Source organism: Coregonus lavaretus (genome assembly GCF_964263955.1).
Source record: "Coregonus lavaretus genome assembly, chromosome: 17".
Classification (NCBI taxonomy): Eukaryota; Metazoa; Chordata; class Actinopteri; order Salmoniformes; family Salmonidae; genus Coregonus; species Coregonus lavaretus.
The window spans coordinates 45,770,135-45,793,636 of record NC_140004.1 but is presented as its reverse complement, the minus strand read 5'-3'; the positions used below and the strand labels follow the sequence as shown (position 1 = coordinate 45,793,636).

General features: G+C 42.3%; 1 protein-coding gene across 1 annotated transcript in view; it reads left to right on the top strand.

Annotated features, from left to right (window-relative positions):
- LOC311144346 (bifunctional methylenetetrahydrofolate dehydrogenase/cyclohydrolase 2, mitochondrial-like) overlaps positions 1-7,750 on the top strand; it is a gene marked incomplete at its 5' end in the record, with an annotated part of 36,018 nt that extends 28,268 nt beyond the window's left edge. The window contains 3 exons of the mRNA XM_084180381.1: positions 2,085-2,177; positions 4,522-4,647; positions 6,347-7,750. Of these exons, the coding sequence (XP_084036507.1) occupies positions 2,085-2,177; positions 4,522-4,647; positions 6,347-6,462 (335 nt within the window). The 3' untranslated portion in view covers positions 6,463-7,750. The remainder of the gene's footprint in view (positions 1-2,084; positions 2,178-4,521; positions 4,648-6,346) is intronic.
- Positions 7,751-23,502: the final 15,752 nt, after the last annotated feature.

Genomic DNA, 23,502 nt, shown 5'->3' with positions numbered 1-23,502 from the left:
AATTAGCAATGTGAAGGAGAGAGAGAGAGAAAAAGATTGGGTTAATGTAAACATATGAGACGCTACCTGTCCTCCCATATATGGTCGTAGGAGGAATTGGAAAGGTTCACCATATGCTGGTTATTAGGCAACACTCTGTTAGGACAGCTTTTAAATGAAAAAGCCCGAACTGAAAACATCATTGTTGTACACACACACACACAGGCTTGAGGAATTTCTATCAACTGTGAACCTGTTTCTACTAGTTTTGTTAGAGACTCAGGTTTTCACATTTCACTTAAATTTTGACTCCTCACCAAGTTGCACACACACTCCCTCTCTCACACACGAGTACACACTCTCACACACACACATAACGCACACCCCCACCACATCAGGTATCAATCAAGCCGTTTGACATGCTGGGTCTTGTCTCTCATTCCTGGCCTCTGTAAGATCTTATTCCCCCACACACACACACACACACGTTCTGGGACTTGGCTCTGTTGTTGGTCCCACCCTGCTCTGGAATGCCTGGCCTGGGGAAAGGTGCCTAGGATAGGTCCAGGGTGTGGTTAGGTCTACCGGAGCCATAGAGGAGCCATAGAGTCATCACAGCAGAGGAAGTGTTTAGTTTCACCAGAGAAATGAAAGAGGGAAATTATACTGAACAAATAAATCTAAACGCAACAATTTCTATTTCAACAATTTTACTGAGTTACAGTTCATATGAGGAAATCAGTCAATTGAAATAAATTCATTAGGCCCTAAGCTATGAATTTCACATGACTGGGAATACAGATATGCATCTGTTGGTCACAGATACCTTTAAAAAAAAAAAGGTAGGGGCGTGGATCAGAAAACCAGTCAGGATCTGGTGTGACCACCATTTGCCTCATTCAGTGCTACACATCTCCTTCGCATAGAGTTGATCAGGCTGTTGATTGTGGCCTGTGGAATGTTGTCCCACTTCTCTTCAATGGCTGTATGAAGTAGCTGGATATTGGCGGGAACTAGAACGCGCTGTCGTACACCTCGATCCAGAGCATCCCAAACATGCTCAATGGGTGACGTCTGGTGAGTATGCAGGCCATGGAAGAACTGGGACATTCTTAGCTTCCAGGAATTGTGTACAGATCCTTGCGACATGGGGCTGCGCATTAACTTTCTAAAACATGAGGTGATGGCGGCGGATGAATGGCACGACAATGGGCCTCAGGATCCCGTCACGGTATCTCTGTGCATTCAAATTGCCATCGATAAAATGTAATTGTGTTCATTGTCCGTTGATTATGCCTACCCATACCATAACCCCACCGCCACCATGGGGCACTCTGTTCACAACGTTTACATCAGCAAACCGCTCGCCCACACGACACCATACACTTGGTCTGTGGTTGTGAGGCCGGTTGGACGTACTGCCAAATTCTCTAAAACAACGTTGTAGGCGGCTTATGGTAGAGAAGTGAACATTCAAATCTCTGGCAACAGCTCTGGTGGACAATTGTGCAGTCAGCATGTCAATTTCACGCTCCCTCAAAACTTGAGACATCTGTGGCATTGTGTCGTGTGACAAAACTGCACATTTTAGTGGTCTTTTATTGTCCCCATCACACAAGGTGCACCTGTGTAATGATCATGCTGTTTAATCAGCTTCTTGATATGCCACACCTGTCAGGTGGATGTAAACAATTTTGGGGACAACATTTGAGAGAAATAAGCTTTTTTTGTGCGTATAAACATTTTGGGGGATCTTTTATTTCAGCTCATGAAAACATGGAACCAACACATTACATGTTGCGTTTGTATTTTTGTTCATTGTAGTTGATGACGCGCCAGTCAACATGTAATAGTCTGTTTTCTTTGTCTCATTATTTAGTGTATCAAACAGAAACAGCCCTGATGGAGTCTTATAAACTGAAAGATAAAACCCATTGAAAAATAAACATAATCCTATGATCCTGTGATGTCAGAGACAGGCAGCCAGACAGGCAAACAGACCAACAGACAGACAGACAGACAGGCAGACAGAGAGAGACACACAGACAGGCAGACAGAGAGAGACACACAGACAGAGAGACATCCTAAACCCTGTCGTCTCCTAGGTGATGCCACGGTAACCATCGCCCACAGGTGTACCCCCAGAGAGCAGCTGAAGGAACTGACCCGTCTGGCCGACATCGTCATCGCAGCCGCAGGTAAACCATTTGATTTGTTTTCTAATTTTTTGTGGATCGCTGTAATCTGAGGGAAATATGTGTCTCTAATATGGTCATACATTTGTCAGGAGGTTAGGAAGTGCAGCTCAGTTTCCACCTCATTTTGTGGGCAGTGTGCACATAGCCTGTCTTCTCTTGAGAGCCAGGTCTGCCTACGGCGACCTTTCTCAATAGCAAGGCTATGCTCACTGAGTCTGCACATAGTCAAAGCTTTCATTAATTTTGGGTCAGTCACAGTGGTCAGGTATTCTGTCACTGTGTACTCTCTGTTTATGGCCAAATAGCATTCTAGATTGCTCTGTTTTTTTGTAAATTCTTTCCAATGTGTCAAGTAATTATCTTTTTGTTTTCTCATGATTTGGTTGGGTCTAATTGTGTTGCTTTCCTGGGGCTCTGTGGGGTCTGTTTGTGTTTGTGAACAGAGCCCCAGGACCAGCTTGCTTAGGGGACTCTTCTCCAGGTTAATCTCTCTGTAGGTGATGGCTTTGTTATGGAAGGTTTGGGAATCGCTTCCTTTTAGGTGGTTGTAGAATTTAACGGCTCTTTTCTGGATTTTGATAATTAGCGTGTATCTGCCTAATTCTGCTCTGCATGCATTATTTGATGGAGGATATTTTTGCAGAATTCTGCATGCAGTCTCAATTTGGTGTTTGTCCCATTTAGTGAATTCTTGGTTGGTGAGCGGACCCCAGACCTCACAACCATGAAGGGCAATGGATTCTATAACTGATTCAAGTATTTTTAGCCAGATCCTAATTGGTATGTCACATTTTATGTTCCTTTTGATGGCATAGAAGGCCCTTCTTGCCTTGTCTCTCAGATCGTTCACAGCTTTGTTGAAGTTACCTGTGGCGCTGATGTTTAGGCCAAGGTATGTATAGTTTTTTGTGTGCTCTAGGGCAACGGTGTCTAGATGGAATTTATATTTGTGGTTCTGGCAACTGGACCTTTTTTGGAACACCATTACTTTTGTTTAACTGAGATTTACTGTCAGGGCCCAGGTTTGACAGAATCTGTGCAGAAGATCTAGGTGCTGCTGTAGGCCCTCCTTGGTTGGGGACAGAAGCACCAGATCATCAGCAAACAGTAGACATTTGACTTCAGATTCTAGTAGGGTGAGGCCGGGTGCTGCAGAGTGTTCTAGTGACCTCGCCAATTCGTTTATATATATGTTGAGTCAGGTTGAGGCTTAAACTGCATCCCTGTCTCACCCCACGGCCCCGTGGAAAGAAATGTGTGTGTTTTTTGCCAATTTTAACTACACACTTGTTGTTTGTGTACATGGATTTTAGAATGTCTAATGTTTTTCCCCCCAACACCACTTTCCATGGATTCATATAGCAGACCCTCATGCCAAATTGAGTCAAAAAGCTTTTTTGAAGTCAACCAAGCATGAGAAGACTTTGCCTTTGTTTTGGTTTGTTTGTTTGTCAATTAGGGTGTGCAGGGTGAATACGTGGTCTGTCATACGGTAATTTGGTAAAAAGCCCATTTGATATGTGCTCAGTACATTGTTTTCACTGAGGAAATGTACAAGTCTGCGATTAATGATAATGCAGAGGATTTTCCCAAGGTTGCTGTTGACGCATCGCTCTCTCTCTCTCTCTCTCTCTCTCTCTCTCTCTCTCTCTCTCTCTCTCTCTCTCTCTCTCTCTCTCTCTCTCTCTCTCTCTCTCTCTCTCTCTCTCTCTCTCTCTCTCTCTCTCTCTCTCTCTCTCTCTCTCTCTCTCTCTCTCTCTCTCTCTCTCTCTCTCTCTCTCTCTCTCTCTCTCTCTCTCTCTCTCTCTACTCTAACATTACTGCAGGCAAACCCCTCCCTCTTTCCCTGTCCTTCCCTTCTCCCATGTCTGTAACATTACTGCAGGTGAACATTGCAAAAAACGACTGAAGTAAGCCTGATGATTGCCATGCCAGCCACTGTCGTGTCCACAGAGAATTAGTGTGTGTGTGGTGGAGAGTGTGTGTGTGTTTGAGGATCAGCGTTTAATATTAGCTGTACATGTTGTCGCGGTTAGTTGGGCGACAAGGACAAGGTGCCTATTATGGTGTCATTCATCTCACTGCTCTTGTGCTTATGACTGCAGAAGAAACTCAGGCTAAATACCGTGTTTGTGTTCAGACATGTTTAAATGTAGCGTGATTTTAATGGTTTCTAACTAAGACAGGAAATTGAATTCCATGAAGTGTTTGTGTGTGTGCTTGCTTGCTTGCATGTGTACCTGTGTTCATTCTTGTGTGTGTGTGTGTGTGTGTGTGTGTGTGTGTGTGTGTGTGTGTGTGTGTGTGTGTGTTCATTTCCTGTGTGTGTGTATGTGTCCTCTAGGTGTGCCTGGGCTGATCACAGTAGACATGGTCAAGGAGGGGGCAGCGGTCATCGACGTGGGTATTAACCGTGTCCAGGACCGGACCACAGGGAAACTACGGCTGGTGGGAGATGTGGACTTTGAAGGTACATCACTGGATTCTAACCACTTTCAATAGAGCAGGTTCGCGTTTTTCCTCAACGAATCTTGCCCTGGTGGCAGCTCTGCCGATTGGTCACTAGCTGGCACTGCCACAAAGTCATAAAATCTGATTTTAAATCTAACCCTAGCCACACTGCTAACCATAATGTCTAACCCTAACCTTAAATTAAGACCAAAAAGCTACTTTTTTTTTTATATATATATTTTTTACAATATAGCCAATTTTGACTTTGCAGCTGGCCCATCTAAGGGGAAATCGCTCAGTTCTACCTGGTCTACGTGGTCCTCTGTAGCTCAGCTGGTAGAGCACGGCGCTTGTAACGCCAGGGTAGTGGGTTCGATCCCCGGGACCACCCATACACAAAAATGTATGCACACATGACTGTAAGTCGCTTTGGATAAAAGCGTCTGCTAAATGGCATATTATTATTTATTATTACCTCCAGGAGAAGACTCATGACAATAAACGTCTACCTGCTTCAACAGGTGGCACACACACATTGATAAATTTTTTTATAAAAATAGTTCTAGAAGTTAAACTGAGACTCAGCGATATGACGTTGCCATGAGCGGCACTGCAATTATTACAGTATGACAGAGTATGCACTTGTTCGCTTCAATAGGTGCGATGAGACAGCTACGAGACGGGAATCAGTGGATGAGTTTAGCCTTGCGCTTCAATGCTCTTAGTTTTTTTTGCAGAAATCGACCCGATATTGCTGTTTAGTTTACTTTGTGCATCGCTGACTGCCTTTAACTTACTTTAAGAGTCGCTGAATTACTTCCTCATCTTCAGCTACCTCTGGTCACTAAGCATTATGGGACAAATCCTATCTTCCTCATCTTCAGCTACCTCTGGTCACTAGGCATTATGGGACAAATCCTATCTTCCTCATCTTTAGCTACCTCTGGTCACTAAGCATTATGGGACAAATCCTATCTTCCTCATCTTCAGCTACCTCTGGTCACTAAGCATTATGGGACAAATCCTATCTTCCTCATCTTCAGCTACCTCTGGTCACTAAGCATTATGGGACAAATCCTATCTTCCTCATCTTCAGCTACCTCTGGTCACTAAGCATTATGGGACAAATCCTATCTTCCTCATCTTCAGCTACCTCTGGTCACTAAGCATTATGGGACAAATCCTATCTTCCTCATCTTCAGCTACCTCTGGTCACTAAGCATAATGGGACAAATCCTATCTTCCTCATCTTCAGTTACCTCTGGTCACTAAGCATTATGGGACAAATCCTATCTTCCTCATCTTCAGTTACCTCTGGTCACTAAGCATTATGGGACAAATCCTATCTTCCTCATCTTCAGCTACCTCTGGTCACTAAGCATTATGGGACAAATCCTATCTTCCTCATCTTCAGTTACCTCTGGTCACTAAGCATTATGGGACAAATCCTATCTTCCTCTGAAGTCTTCCCACCTAGTCACGCATTGATGTCAAAGGAAGATAGGATGAGTGTACACTAACCTTGTCTGAGACCTGAATGATAGATGCGTTAACTCCCCTAGTTAATGACTAGGCTTTAGCTCAGGAGCTAACATGGGTATTATGGCCGGGTTCAAACTCACTGGGTTGTTTTTCCTCTGTGTCCCTGAAGGGGGTGAGTTAGTTAGACTTTAGTTCAGTGGGCTAACACAGGTTGTTTTTTCTTTGTGTCTCCGTAGGTGTGAAGGAGAAGGCGGGGTTTATCACCCCAGTTCCTGGAGGTGTGGGGCCTATGACGGTCGCAATGCTGATGAAGAACACTGTTGCTGCTGCCAGATACGCACTGACACACTGAAACACACACTGAAACACACACTGACACACTGAAACACACACTGACACACTGAAACACACACTGAAACACACACTGACACACTGAAACACACACTGACACACTGAAACACACACTGACACACTGAAACACACACTGAAACACACACTGACACACTGAAACACACACTGACACACTGAAACACACACTGAAACACACACTGAAACACACACTGACACACTGAAACACACACTGAAACACACACTGACACACTGAAACACACACTGACACACTGAAACACACACTGAAACACACACTGAAACACACACTGAAACACACACTGAAACACACACTGACACACTGAAACACACACTGAAACACACACTGACACACTGAAACACACACTGAAACACACACTGAAACACTGAAACACACACTGACACACTGAAACACACACTGAAACACACACTGAAACACACACTGAAACACACACTGACACACTGAAACACACACTGACACACTGAAACACACACTGACACACTGAAACACACACTGAAACACACACTGAAACACACACTGACACACTGAAACACACACTGAAACACACTCACACTAAAACTCACACACACAATGCAACAGATGCTGAAACACATACACTGAAACACACACACTGAAACACACACTGAAACACACACTGAAACACACACTGAAACACACACTGACACACTGAAACACACACTGACACACACACTGAAACACACACTGAAACACACACTGAAACACACACTGAAACACACTCACACTAAAACTCACACACACAATGCAACAGATGCTGAAACACATACACTGAAACACACACATACACTGAAACACACACACACCAAGCAGAGCCATACCAAGCACATGAACACACTCCATACATCCAGGGATGTTTGTTGCTTTATTTAATGTTTCGTTTTTTATTTGAGTTATTTAAGTTATTTATTTTGAAGCTCTTATTTGAGAGTTTTTAGATGTGTATTTTTTATACCGAAGCTGTTTAGTGTTCTGTTCACATTACTGAATAATATTCCAGCTGGTTCAACTGGAAAAGGAACACAAATAACAGTAACTCCTGGTGACTCTGACTGGACCCAACCTCACACTATGGAGTATTTATCATCTGTGTTACTCTCAGCTTTACTCTGTGTTACTCTCAGTGTTACTCTGTGTTACTCTCAGCGTTACTCTGTGTTACTCTCAGCGTTACTCTGTGTTACTCTCAGCGTTACTCTGTGTTACTCTCAGCGTTACTCTGTGTTACTCTCAGCGTTACTCTGTTACTCTCAGCGTTACTCTGTGTTACTCTCAGCGTTACTCTGTGTTACTCTCAGCGTTACTCTGTGTTACTCTCAGCGTTACTCTGTGTTACTCTCAGCGTTACTCTCTGTGTTACTCTCAGCGTTACTCTGTGTTACTCTCAGCGTTACTCTTTGTTACTCTCAGCGTTACTCTGTGTTACTCTCAGCGTTACTCTGTGTTACTCTCAGCGTTACTCTGTGTTACTCTCAGCGTTACTCTGTGTTACTCTCAGCGTTACTCTGTGTTACTCTCAGCGTTACTCAGTGTTACTCTCAGCGTTACTCAGTGTTACTCTCAGCGTTACTCTGTGTTACTCTCAGCGTTACTCTGTGTTACTCTCAGCGTTACTCTGTGTTACTCTCAGCGTTACTCTGTGTTACTCTCAGCGTTACTCTGTGTTACTCTCAGCTAGAGCTGACCCCATTTAGGCGATTGTTTGGTTGATAGGCTGTTGGTCGACCAATATTTCTTTAGTTGAGCAGGAGCAACAAAAAAAGTATTAATTATATATATATATATATATATATATATATATATATATATATATATATATATATATATATATATCATGGTGTACAAGACATCTGTCTGATTTGCACTAAGTGGACTAATCCATTGTGGAGGCCGTGGGGATGGAGCAGTCCATCCGTCTAATACCTGCTACTGAAGTTTGTATAAGGTTATATTACATAAGAACAACGGTGCAACACTAATAAAAAGTATATTATTTTATAATGTGCTTTCTCCGTCGTTGGATAGCGGTCGGTGTCCACGGTTCTGAAACACATCAGTGCGCTGTTGAATTGGCGCCTTTTCCTAGACCATGTTGCTATGTGCATAATAGCAAAGTTAACCAGCATGTTGGTGTTGAGAACAATGCCGGAGGCAGCAGCAGAATGAGGAGACGAGAAAACAGCCCTCGCCTTATTGTCTAAGAAAAGTGAGGAGAGAGAAAACCCGAACTAAGCCTAACTGTTAAATGTGCCTGGCTTGATAAATCATCAATATATCTACAGAAATAAGACAGATGCTGCTTGTGTTGCCTGTTTGAGTGTTTGTTTAATAGCCTACTGATTCCGTGAGCACCAAGCCTCATGCAACGACATGTCAAGTAAACAATTTCACAGAATCGGCTGCTTTTAATCTTTGCTTTGCTGTAATAAAGGCTTTACACTTTTTTTTCGTTAGAACATCCTCTCTGGTATTATTTATTTAGTGTTTACACTGTTCCAAATTGTCCGAAAAATAAAGCAAGCCTTGAATAATTAGCTTAAACAATAAATAAACCGTTGCATTTCGGGAATATTGCATTCACCAATGAATGCGACTGTTTTTAGTCTTTGCTGTAATAAAGGCTTGACAAAAAAAAACTTACAACAGACTCTGGTACGCTTATACTTTATTTAGTGTTGCTCAGAGTTTAAACCAATGTATTGATGTGATTATGATACGCTATAGGCACGGTCTGCCCGCTCATTAGGCAGGATTGACGAGGGCGGCATTTTTCTAAGCTAAACTGACCAAGACGCACCTCCAACAACAGCACAAAATCTCACATAATTCTGCCCAAAAACAATGACAATTTCTCTCAACCAGGTGATAAGCAGTGCACACTTTGTCAAAGGCAGGAGCGCAATATATGTTGCTTGTCCATTCCCAGCGCGCTTCTCCAGGGTGCTGTCGGAGAGACGCGTCTCTGCAGCGCTCCACCAACGTTCAGTCAAAAAAAATTATCTAACATCAATCATGTAGCAGATATAGGATATGGTACAAAGAGTATGTGGCCTTTTCTGAAGCCTACAGTCTGGAGATAAAATGTATGACAATGCAGGTTTCTCCGATCAAATAGCCTAACCTAAATGGCGCTCAATCAAAGAAAAAAATAGCTAGCAAATTGTATTGGTCACATACACGGGTTTAGCGAAATGCTTGTGCTTCTAGCTCCGACAGTGCTGTAATATCTAACAAGTAATATCTAAAAATGTCACAACATGTACCCAATACACACAAATCTTAAGTAAGGAATGAATTAAGAATATATACATATATGGACGAGCGATGTCAGAGTGGCATTAGACTAAGGTACAGTAGAATATTATAGAATACAGTATATACATATGAGATGAGTAATGCAAGATATGTAAACATTATCAAAGTGACTAAGATACCGTAGAATAGTATAGAATACAGTATATATACATATGAGATGAGTAATGCAAGAAATGGGTTCCATTCCTTAAAGTGGCCAGTGATTTGCAGCAGCCTCTAATGCAGACCCGTCGCCAGACCTCAGTCTTAAGGGGGGCATATGAAATGCATGGGAGGGCAGGGCACAATTATTATTAGCCTACCGTAAGTATATTTAATAATAAAATCCCTCAAGTGGGGGGGGGGGGGGGGGGCACAAGCATTTTTGGGGGCGGGCCCGGACCCCTATGGCCCGCCCATAGCGACAGGTGTGCTCTAATGTGCTAGTGATGGCTGTTTAACAGTCTGATGGCCTTGAGATAGAAGCTGTTTTTCAGTCTCTCGGTCCCAGCTTTGATGCACCTGTACTGACCTCGCCTTCTGGATGATAGCGGGGTGAACAGGCAGTGGCTCGGGTGTTTGATGTCCTTGCTATGTCATGTTAACATAGCAACATATCCTAAAAACAGGACAGGTCAAAGTAAAATGGACATTATTGAATGGACAATCACCACTGTTGTCCAGGAGTTTCACCCCATTGTCATGATTAGTGGTTTCAAGTTTGTATCCGTCAATTTTTTGACAAGCTGATCATGGTGAAAAAGAAAATACTTCTGCATTTCCCGCTGGGTAAACACACTGCAAATAGGCTCGCGATAACTCCTGATAAAGTTGGGTAGCTGATATTCAGTGCTTAAACAGACAAATTGATTAGTCACAGGAATCATGACTAATAAAACCAACACAATGGCCTGTTTTACAAACGGTGGGCTTACCACATGGATGGGCACCGGTGGCAGTCAGTGCCATTTATGATGAGGGAGGACGATTTTTTTTTTTATGAGCATGGCCTTATTTCTATTACAGCATATTGGATGACTCTCATTCATATTCCATTCACCCAGTTCAATGTATCCACAATAGGTTTAGGCGACTACATGATACTCGAATTTTCCCTATACCCATCATGAGGTTGCTACAACCTAGCCTATGAATTAAAATTTACAACGTAAGTGCACACAGGTCGAGAGAAAATGTTGAGGTGACAGACAGCGACACATTCAATACCGCCTTACACACTCTTGCCTGCATCTAGCTTATCTAGGGTGTAATCATTAGTCCAACAGTTGCAAACGAGAGTTTCTGTTGGACAAATTCAGGTATTTTTATCCCCGTTTCGTTTGCTTCCGTTTAAGAAACGTTTTTCAACAGAATAGGCAGAATGAATACACCCCTGATCAGGCATAAACACAGTTCACTTTCATAGCAGCCACATTGTATTCATTCTAGACTCTATGCACTCTACTCTTCTCACCTTTTCCCTTCCTCTGTGGACTTCAATGAACAACACATCAGCTGTATGTGACCAGGCGAAAAAAACCTTTCCAAGCCAAACCATGTCATGACAGCTACACACAGCCTACATCGTTGTCCCCATATTAGCTAAAGTAATGTCATAGTCAACATAGCTAATAGAACTAATGCGTTAGTAAACCTGCTACAATCATGCAGTAACATTACAGTTTATAGTCAGTGAGCAGTTAGACGGGCGGGCCCCGGTGGCAATAAATTAATAAAACCAAAAGCTTACCTTGACAGTGTTGTGTTGGGTAGTCATAGCCAGCTAGCTAACATAGCATCCCTCTGTTTGAGCAAGGTGTTTGAGTAACTAAACTAGTCAGCTGCATTTGCTAGCTAAGTAAGTGAAACTGAAAGTGAAAAAAATGACACTCTCTCTCTCTCTCTCTCTTGCTTTTTGAAGAAATGAATTTGTTGAAAACTGTTCAACTATTGTCTTTCTCTCTCTTTGAGTCAACTACTCACCACATTTGATGCACTTCAGTGCTAGCTAGCTGTAGCTTATGCTTTCAGTACTAGATTCATTCTCTGATCCTTTGATTGGGTGGACAACATGTCAGTTCATGCTGCAAGAGCTCTGATAGGTTGGAGGATGTCCGCCGGAAGTTGTCATAATTACTGTGTAAGTCTATGAAATGGGGTGAGAACCAAGAGCCTCCTAGGTTTTGTATTGAAGTCAATGTACTAAGAGGAGGACGGAAGCTAGCTGTCCTCCGGCTACACCATGGCGCTACCCTACAGAGTGCTGTTGAGGCTACTGTAGACCTTCATTGCAAAACGGTGTGTTTTAATCAATTATTTGGTGACGTGAATATTTTAGTTTAGTTTTATCTAAAAATGATAACTTTTTCAATGTTTTACTATTTTTATTTTTATGAAATTCACTGAGGAGGATGTTCCTTCCCCCTCTGATGGGCATTCATAAAATTCCATTGTGGGACGACATAAATATGGTAGGCACGAGCAGACATCTTTATTTTGGTCCGGATGTTGTTTTCGTTGTGTTTTACAAACTGTAGGCTTACCACATACAGTTGAAGTCGGAAGTTTACATACACTTAGGTTGGAGTCATTAAAACTCGTTTTTCAACCACTCCACAAATTTCTTGTTAACAAACTAAAGTTTTGGCAAGTCGGTTAAGGACATCTACTTTGTGCATGACACAAGTAATTTTCCCAACAATTGTTTACAGACAGATTATTTAACTTATAATTCACTGTATCACAATTCCAGTGGGTCAGAACTTTACATACACTAAGTTGACTGTGCCTTTAAACAGCTTGGAAAATTCCAGAAAATGATGTCATGGCTTTAGAAGCTTCTGATAGGCTAATTGACATCATGTTTTTTGTTGTTGTGTTTTACAGACTGTAGGCTTACCACATAGATGGGCATTCATCAAATTCAATTTCAGTCTACTCTCAGTAAGCACTGACCGACGCCATTTTTGACTTCTTTTTTTTGTGCAGTTCCGGACCGGCCTTGATTTCCACTTCCACGAACATTGGTTTTTGGTCTGGACCAAATCTGAACCAATTATAGACGTTTATGTTTGGTTCAGATTTTGTCCGGTCTGGACCAGCCTTGATTTGTTACAAACATAGACATCTATAAATGACTTCTTTTCAACTTTCGTTCAGAACCAAAAATGAGCCTGATTTCAAAATCTGAAAAACATATATTTTCAACGTCTGTAAAGTAAGTATTTTCAACTTTCACTCAGAACTGAAAATGAACCTGATTTCAAATTTCGGAAAATACGTATTTTTCAACGTCCGGAAAAGATGCCCTTTCAGCGTCCTGGAAAAGATATATTTTAAACATACGGAAAATACCTTTTCACCTTTCATTCAGAACCCACATTGAACCTAACGTCAACTTCTGGAAAATACATATTTTAGATGTCTTTTGCATACTGGGAACGGTTTGGTCCTGCCGTACATACCTACACGTACGCTACGGTCACAAGACGCAGGCCTCCTTATTGTCCCTAGAATTTCTAAGCAAACAGCTGGAGGCAGGCTTTCTCCTATAGACCTCAATTTTTATGGAATGGTCTGCCTATCCATGTGAGAGACGCAGACTCGGTCTCGACCTTTAAGTCATTACTGAAGACTCATCTCTTCAGTAGGTCCTATGATTGAGTGTAGTCTGGCCCAGGGGTGCGAAGGTGAACGGCAAGGCACCGGAGCAACGAACCGCCCTTGCTGTCTCTGCCTGGCTGGCTCCCGTCTCTCCACTGGGATTCTCTGCCTCTGACCCTATTACGAGTCACTGGCTTTCTAGTGCTCTTCCATGCCGTCCCTAGGAGGGGTGCGTCACTTGAGTGGGTTGAGTCACAGACGTGATCTACCTGTCCAGTTTTGCGCCCCCTCGGGCTCGTGCAGTGGAGGAGATCTTCGTGGGCTGTACTCAGCCTTGTCTCAGGGTAGTAAGTTAGTGGTCTGTTGATATCCCTCTAGTGGTGGGGGGGCTGTGCTTTGGCAAAGTGGGTGGGGTTATATCCTGCCTGGTTGGCCCTGTCCGGGGTATCGTTGGACGAGGCCACAGTGTCCCCCGACCCACCCTTGTCTCAGTCTCCAGTATCTATGCTACAATAGTCCATGTGCCGGGGGGCTAGGGTCAGTCTGTTATATCTGGTGTCCTGTGTGAATTTAAGTATGGTCCCTCTAATTCTCTCTCTCTCCCTCTCTCCCTCCTCTCCCGGAGGACCTGAGCCCTAGGATCATGCCTCAGGACTACCTGGCCTGATGACTCCTGGCTGTCCCCAGTCCACCTGGTCGTGCTGCTGCTCCAGTTTCAACTGTTCTGCCTGCGGCTAGGGTACCCTGACCTATTCACCAGATGTGCTACCTTGTCCCGGACCTGCTGTTTTCGACTCTCTCTCTCTACCGCACCTGCTGTCTCGACCTCTGAATGCTCGGCTATGAATAGCCAACTGACATTTACTCATGAGGTACTGACCTGTTGCACCCTCTACAACCACTGATTATTAGAGTTTGCCAAAATGCACCTAAAGGACTCTCATACCATGTGAAACAAGATTCTCTGGTCTGATGAAACCAAGATTGAATACTTTGGCCTGAATGCCAAGAGTCACGTCTGGAGGAAACCTGGCACCGCTCATCTCCTGGCCAATACCATCCCTACGGTGCAGCATTGTTGTGGCAGCATCATGCTCTGGAGATGTTTTTCAGCAGCAGGGACTGGTAGACAAGTCAGGATCAAGTCAGGATGAATGGAGCAAAGTAAAGAGAGATCCTTGATGAAAACCTGATCCAGAGCAGTCAGGACCACAGATTGGGGTGAAGGTTCACCTTCCAACAGGACAACGACCCTAAGCACACAGCCAAGACAACGTAGGAGTGGCTTTGGGACAAGTCTTTGAATGTCCTTGAGTGGCCCAGCCAGAGCCCGGATTTGAACCCGATCTAACATTTCTGGAGAGACCTGAAAATAGCTGTGCAGCGACGCTCCCCATCCAACCTGACAGAGCTTGAGAGGATCTGTAGAGAAGAATGGGAGATACTCCCCAAATACAGGTGTGCCAAGCTTCATACTCAAGAAGAATCTAGGCTGTAATCGCTACCAAAGATGCTTCAACAAAGGACTGAGTAAATGGTTTGAATACTTACTGTATGTAAATGTGATATTTCAGTTTTTTATTTTTAATACAGTGAGGGAAAAAAGTATTTGATCCCCTGCTGATTTTGTACGTTTGCCCACTGACAAAGAAATGATCAATCTATAATTTTAATGGTAGGTTTATTTGAACAGTGAGAGACAGAATAACAACAAAAAAATACAGAAAAACGCATGTCAAAAATTTTATAAATTGATTTGCATTTTAATTAGGGAAATAAGTATTTGACCCCCTCTCAATCACAAAGATTTCTGGCTCCCAGGTGTCTTTTATAAAGGTAATGAGCTGAGATTAGGAGCACACTCTTAAAGGGAGTGCTCCTAATCTCAGCTTGTTACATGTATAAAAGACACCTGTCCACAGAAGCAATCAATCAATCAGATTCCAAACTCTCCACCATGGCCAAGACCAAAGAGCTCTCCAAGGATGTCAGGGACAAGATTGTAGACCTACACAAGGCTGGAATGGGCTACAAGACCATCGCCAAGCAGCTTGGTGAGTAGGTGACAACAGTTGGTGCGATTATTCGCAATTGGAAGAAATACAAAAGACCTGTCAATCTCCCTCGGCCTGGGGCTCCATGCAAGATCTCACCTCGTGGAGTTGCAATGATCATGAGAACGGTGAGGAATCAGCCCAGAACTACACGGGAGGATCGTGTCAATGATCTCAAGGCAGCTGGGACCATAGTCACCAAGAAAACAATTGGTAACACACTACGCCGTGAAGGACTGAAATCCTGCAGCGCCCGCAAGGTCCCCCTGCTCAAGAAAGCACATATACAGGCCCGTCTGAAGTTTGCTAATGAACATCTGAATGATTCAGAGGAGAACTGGGTGAAAGTGAAGTGGTCAGATGAGACCAAAATCGAGCTCTTTGGCATCAACTCAACTCGCCGTGTTTGGAGGAGGAGGAATGCTGCCTATGACCCCAAGAACACCATCCCCACCGTCAAACATGGAGGTGGAAACATTATGCTTTGGGGGTGTTCTTCTGCTAAGGGGACAGGACAATTTCACTGCATCAAAGGGACGATGGACGGGGCCATGTACCGTCAAATCTTGGGTGAAAACCTCCTTCCCTCAGCCAGGGTATTGAAAATGGGTTGTGGATGGGTATTCCAGCATGACAATGACCCAAAACACACGGCCAAGGCAACAAAGGAGTGGCTCAAGAAGAAGCACATTAAGGTCCTGGAGTGGCCTAGCCAGTCTCCAGACCTTAATCCCATAGAAAATCTGTGGAGGGAGCTGAAGGTTCAAGTTGCCAAACGTCAGCCTCGAAACATTAATGACTTGGAGAAGATCGGCAAAGAAGAGTGGGACAGAATCCCTCCTGAGATGTGTGCAAACCTGGTGGCCAACTACAAGAAACGTCTGACATCTGTGATTGCCAACAAGGGTTTTGCCACCAAGTACTAAGTAATGTTTTGCAGAGGGGTCAAATACTTATTTCCCTCATTAAAATGCAAATCAATTTATAACATTTTTGACATGCGTTTTTCTGGATTTTTTTGTTGTTATTCTGTCTCTCACTGTTCAAATAAACATACCATTAAAATTATAGACTGATCATGTCTTTGTCAGTGGGCAAACGTACAAAATCAGCAGGGTATCAAATACTTTTTTCCCTCACTGTATGTCTCTATAAGCTTGGCACATCTAGCCACTGGGATTTTTGCCCATTCTTCAAGGCAAAACTGCTCCAGCTCCTTCAAGTTGGATGGGTTCCGCTGGTGTACAGCAAACTTGAAGTCATACCACAGATTCTCAATTGGATTGAGGTCTGGGCTTTGACTAGGCCATTCCAAGTCATTTAAATGTTTCCCCTTAAACCACTGGAGTGTTGCTTTAGCAGTATGCTTAGGGTCATTGTCCTGCTGGAAGGTGAACCTCCGTCCCAGTCTCAAATCTCTGGAAGACTGAAACAGGTTTCCCTCAAGAATTTCCCTGTATTTAGCGCCATCCATCATTCCTTCAATTCTGACCAGTTTCCCAGTCCCTGCCGATGAAAAACATCCTCACAGCATGATGCTGCCACCACCATGCTTCACTGTGGGGATGGTGTTCTCGGGGTGATGAGAGGCAGGTAGCTTAGTGGTTAAGAGCGTTATGCCAGTAACCGAAAGGTCGCTGGTTCTCATCCCTGAGCAGACTAGGTGAAAAATATGTCGATGTGCACTTGAGCAAGGCACTTAACCCTAATTGCTCCTGTAAGTCGCTCTGGATAAGAGCGTCTGCTAAATGACTAAAAATGTAAATTAAATGTGTTGGGTTTGCGCCAGACATAGCGTTTTCCTTGATGGCCAAAAAGCTCAATTTTAGTCTCATCTGACCAGAGTACCTTCTTCCATATGTTTGGGGAGTCTCACACATGCCTTTTGGCGAAGACCAAACATGTTTGCTTATTTTTCTCTTTAAGCAATGGCTTTTTTCTGGCCACTCTTCCGTAAATCCCAGCTCTGTGGAGTGTACGGCTTAAAGTGGTCCTATGGACAGATACTCCAATCTTCGCTGTGGAGCTTTGCAGCTCCTTCAGGGTTATCTTTGGTCTCTTTGTTGCCTCTCTGATTAATGCCCTCCTTGCCTGGTCTGTGAGTTTTGGTGGGCGGCCCTCTCTTGGCAGGTTTGTTGTGGTGCCATATTCTTTCAATTTTTTAATAATGGATTTAATGGTGCTCTGTGGGATGTTCAAAGTTTCAGATATTTTTTTATAACCCAACCCTGATCTGTACTTCTCCACAATTGGTCCCTGATCTGTTTGAAGAGCTCCTTGGTCTTCATGGTGCCTCTTGCTTAGTGGTGCCCCTTGCTAAGTGGTGTTGCAGACTCTTGGGCCTTTCAGAACAGGTGTATATATAATGAGATCATGTGACACTTAGATTGCACACAGGTGGACTTTATTTAACTAATTATGTGACTTCTGAAGGTAATTGGTTGCACCAGACCACTTTTCTGTTATTTATTTAGTAGAATTTTTTGAAACAAGTAATTTTTTTCATTTCACTTCACCAATTTGGACTATTTTGTGTATGTCCATTACATGAAATCCAAATACAAAATCAATTTAAATTACAGGTTGTAATGCAACAAAATAGGAAAAACGCCAAGGGGGATGAATACTTTTGCAAGGCACTGTACCACTGTCAAAATGACAATCACAACATAACTGGTAATCCAAGTAAAAGGTATGATCCAAATCCTCATTGCTAAAGTTGACATAATCATCAGAAAACTTGTTCATAAAAGGACTGTGATTTAATAATCGTAGTGGCTGTAGATCCGACTATATTTTCTTCCCGACAGCTAAAAGTCCCAAAGCTTCAATCTGCGCATGTGCGAGATTCCCTACTTTAAGCACAGTCTCTGCTCTACTCAGAAAGTCGTGCTCGTTTAATAAAGGTAGATCAAAGCTCAATCAATGTCTGCAATATCACTATAATGATAGTATTCTACATAACAGATCAGAATATAATAGCACAGTACAAAGCAGTGGAGGCTGCTGAGGGGAGTACGGCTCATAATAATGGCCGGAACGGAGCAAATGGAATGGCATCAAACACCTGGAAACCATATTCCGCTCCAACCATTACCACGTTCCCGTCCCCAACCTCCTGTGGTATAACGTTACTCTAAGACAAAAAACACCACCCCCATTTCTTATGAGATTTTAGGATGATTGTGGCCAAAACTCAACATTTAAAGGTACCATTTTCTGGTTGCTAAAATTCGAATAGTTAGTCAAATTTCAGTTTACCATCTAAACCGCTGTGAAATATTTGTTCAATAATCAAAAATATTGTATTGTCAGCTGTTTGAAGCTGGTGTACAAAACCAAAAGTGAAAGACGCAAAAACGAAACTTAAGAACGGGAAGCATAGAAATATCGTACATAGAACAGATCTACCACTTCTTGGACTTGCTTTCAATGAGAATGACAGATCTATAACTCACATTTCTATGTGAATTTGGTCGGGTCGCCCAAAACGTTACATAACAATTCACAATTCACAGTCACACAGTCCATACATTCACAATATTGCCGTCCTAGCGGGAAGACCAAATGTTTAAAAAAAAATGTGACCAGGTATTCTACTGGACATGACAACAGATGAGGAGCTTCAAACACAGTTTTCAAACCATCTTTCCTTCAAGGACTAAAAGCAAACAAATGGAAACATTGATGGAAATAAAATGAACTATGTCGTAAGTCTCGTGAATTTCTGTGTGCACTATTTTATGTTTGTAAACATCGCGCCCACTATTGGAGAGACAGGCGTAATGCATCTTTGCCACAGACTTGAAATTTTATTTTAATTTAACATGAAACTCAAACCAGAATGTAGTAAAGTTCAATTCAAATGTCCAGTATGGTATGCCTGTCTTGGTCTGGATTCAACCCCCTGCTGTCTTATTAGCTTTTATTGTAGTCTTGGTAACCCCACTGCAGAATGCACAACCCCCCCCCCCCCCCGCTTACTCCTTCGTTGCCCGGGCGGTGTGTTTGGGATCATTGTCATGCTGAAAGACCCAGGCACGTTTCATCTTCAATGCCCTTGCTGATGGAAGGAGGTTTTCACTCAAAATCTCACGATACATGGCCCCATTCATTCTTTCCTTTACACGGATCAGTCGTCCTGGTCCCTTTGCAGAAAAACAGCCCCAAAGCATGATGTTTCCACCCCCATGCTTCACAGTAGGTATGATGTTCTTTGGATGCAACTCAGCATTCTTTGTCCTCCAAACACGACAAGTTGAGTTTTTACCAAAAAGTTCTATTTTGGTTTCATCTGACCATATGACATTCTCCCAATCCTCTTCTGGATCATCCAAATGCACTCTAGCAAACTTCAGACGGGCCTGGACATGTACTGGCTTAAGCAGGGGGACACGTCTCGCACTGCAGGATTTGAGTCCCTGGCGGCGTAGTGTGTTACTGATGGTAGGCTTTGTTACTTTGGTCCCAGCTCTCTGCAGGTCATTCACTAGGTCCCCCCGTGTGGTTCTGGGATTTTTGCTCACCGTTCTTGTAATCATTTTGACCCCACGGGGTGAGATCTTGCGTGGAGCCCCAGATCGAGGGAGATTATCAGTGGTCTTGTATGTCTTCCATTTCCTAATAATTGCTCCCACAGTTGATTTCTTCAAACCAAGCTGCTTACCTATTGCATATTCAGTCTTCCCAGCCTGGTGCAGGTCTACAATTTTGTTTCTGGTGTCCTTTGACAGCTCTTTGGTCTTGGCCATAGTGGAGTTTGGAGTGTGACTGTTTGAGGTTGTGGACAGGTGTCTTTTATACTGATAACAAGTTCAAACAGGTGCCATTAATACAGGTAACGAGTGGAGGACAGAGGAGCCTCTTAAAGAATTAGTTACAGGTCTGTGAGAGCCAGAAATCTTGCTTGTTTGTAGGTGACCAAATACTTATTTTCCACCATAATTTGCAAATAAATTCATTAAAAATCCTACAATGTGATTTTCTGGATAATTTTTTCTCAATTTGTCTGTCATAGTTGATGTGTACCTATGATGAAAATTACAGGCCTCTCTCATCTTTTTAAGTGGGAGAACTTGCACAATTGGTGGCTGACTAAATACTTTTTTCCCCCACTGTACACAGTGGGGAAAAAAAGTATTCATTATATAAATAGGCCCGTTTAATTTTGTCTGGCCTGCCGTTCCAAATAAAATTGAATATTTTTTTCTCATATAATTTAAAAAACGGTTCGCTAGGCGTAGGCAAGACCATAAGCAAATAGGTAAACTGGGATAATACTAAAGAGTTAATCAGGGTGATTTTTCCACAAATTGACAAGCACCCACCTTTCCATGGTAGCAAGATCTTATCTATTTTTGCTAACTTTCTATTATAATTTATTGAAGTGAGATCATTTATTTCCTTTGGGATATGTATTCCGAGTATATCCACATCACCATCAGACCATTTTATTGGTAAACTACATGGCAATGTAAAAATTGTAATTTTTATTGATCCAATACGTAATATAGTACATTTGTCATAATTTGGTTGTAATCCAGAGAGGTTAGAAAATGTATCTAGATCCTCTATGAGGCTGTGGAGTGATTCTAGTTGTGGATTTAAAAGAAAACATGAATCATCAGCGTACAATGACACCTTTGTTTTTAAGCCCTGGATTTCTAATCCCCTGATATTATTGTTGGATCTGATTTTAATAGCTAACATCTCGATGGCCACAATAAATAGATATGCCGATAGTGGACAACCTTGTTTCACTCCTCTTGACAGTTTAAAACTTTCTGAGAAATAGCCATTATTTACTATTTTACACCTAGGGTTACTATACATGATTTTGACCCATTTTATAAGAGATTCACCAAAATTGAAATGCTCCAGGCATTTATATATAAACCCCAGTCGTACTTTATCAAATGTCTTTTCGAAGTCTGCCATGAATAGCAGGCCTGGTTTCTCAGATTTTCCATAATGTTCTATTGTTTCCAATACTTGCCTTATATTATCTCCAATGTATCTTCCATGTAAAAAACCTGTCTGATTAGAATGAATAATATCCGACAATACCTTTAAAATGTTATGCGCTATACATTTTGCTAGAATTTTTGCATCACAACACTGAAGTGTAAGGGGCCTCCAATTTTTTTAATGGACTGGATCTTTATATTTTCCACTTGTATCCTGTTTCAGTAATAATGAGATCAGACCTTCTTCTTGAGTGTCAGATAATCTACCATTTACATAGGAGTGGTTAAAACATGCTAATAACGGTCCTCTTAGTATATCAAAAAAGGTTTGGTATACTTCGACTGGTATGCCATCCAACCCTGGAGTTTTCCCGGACTTAAAGTCTTTAATTGCATCCAGAAGTTCCTCCTCTGTAATTTCACCTTCACATGAGTCATTCTGTTTGGCTGTTAATTTTACATTATCAATAGGAACAAATCTCTACAATTAGCTTCAGTTAGAGGAGATGGAGGTGACTGAAACGAAAACTTATGCTTAAATTACCTTGTTTCCTCCTTCAAAATATGATTTGGTGAATCATGGGTTACTCCGTCAATTGTAACCAGTTTCATTAAATTATTTTTGGTAGCATTCCTATGTTGAAGATTAAAAAAGAATTTGGTGCATTTTCCCCCATATTCCATCCAGTTTACTTTATTTTTATAATATATTACACTTGATCTTTCTTGAATAATTTTCACCATTTCTTTTTGTTTTTCCTCTAATTTATTCTGAGCCTCTATGTTACAGTTTTTATTGCCATTGTCACGGTTTCGGCCGAGGCTGCTCCTCCTCCTGGTTCGGGCAGGCTTCGGCGGTCGTCGTCCCCGGAGTACTAGCTGCCACCGATCGATGTTTCATGTTCGTTTGGTTTTGTCTTTATGTTGTACACCTGTGTCTTGTTAGTCCTCGTTAGTGTCCTATTTAGTTCTCGTTGGTTGTGTTTGTCTTTGTGTGTGATTGCTCTTCTGTTTTCGTGTTGGAGCTACGTACTTCCCTCCAGTGTTTTGGAGAGGGTTTTCGCACATGTTAGTGCGCCGTTTGTTTGACGCCTGTGTGCGCCGTGATTTCGCCTTCGGGCTTATTGTGCTTATTTTCTACGTGATTATTGCACTAAAGTCTTTTGGACTGAGCTTCTGCGTCCTGCGCTTGATTCATGCACCACACCCACCTTCAGCACCCCTTGACAGCCATCTATCTGTTCTGTTAGACCTTCTATTTCCTTTGTTAGTGTGGACTCTTTTGACCTAAATTGCTTTTGTTTTCGAGATGAGTATTGAATTGCATGGCCTCTAAGGCACATTTAAAAGTGTCCCATACAATAAGGGGATTTGCTGTACCTATGTTATGTCGGAAAAAGTCAGTTATAAATTCCTTTGTCCTAGTTAAAAATAAATTATCATCCAATGGGCTTTGATTACATTTCCAATATCCTCACCCACATGGAAATTCAGTAAGAGTAATGTATATGCCAATTATATGATGGGCCGACCGCATTCTGTCCCCTATCAACACTTGTAAAACTTTTGGTGCCAATGAGAATGACATAAGAAAGAAGTCAAGACGACTAGCTTGATTGAGTCTCCGCCATGTATATCTCATTAGAGCAGGATATTTAAGCCTCCATATATCTACTAGTTCTAATGTATCCATGACATTCACGATTTCCTTAAGAGCATGTGGGTGATTGTTTGTGGTGTGATTTCCTTTACGGTCCATTGAGCTATTTAAAACAGTATTATAATCCCCCACCATAATAATATTGTCTTGAATTGCTTGCAGGGTTGATAATTTATTATATATATTGTCAAAGAAGTGTGGATCATCATTATTTGGTCCGTAAATGTTAATGAGCCATATCTGTTTATTGTCCAAAAACATATTTAAAATAATCCATCTACCTTGCGTATCTATTTGGACAATTTGCACATTCGGATCGAAATTACTATTAATTAATATCACCACTCCTTTTGAATTTCTTTACCCATGGGAGAAGTATATTTCGCCCCCCCCATTCCTTTTTCCACGCAAC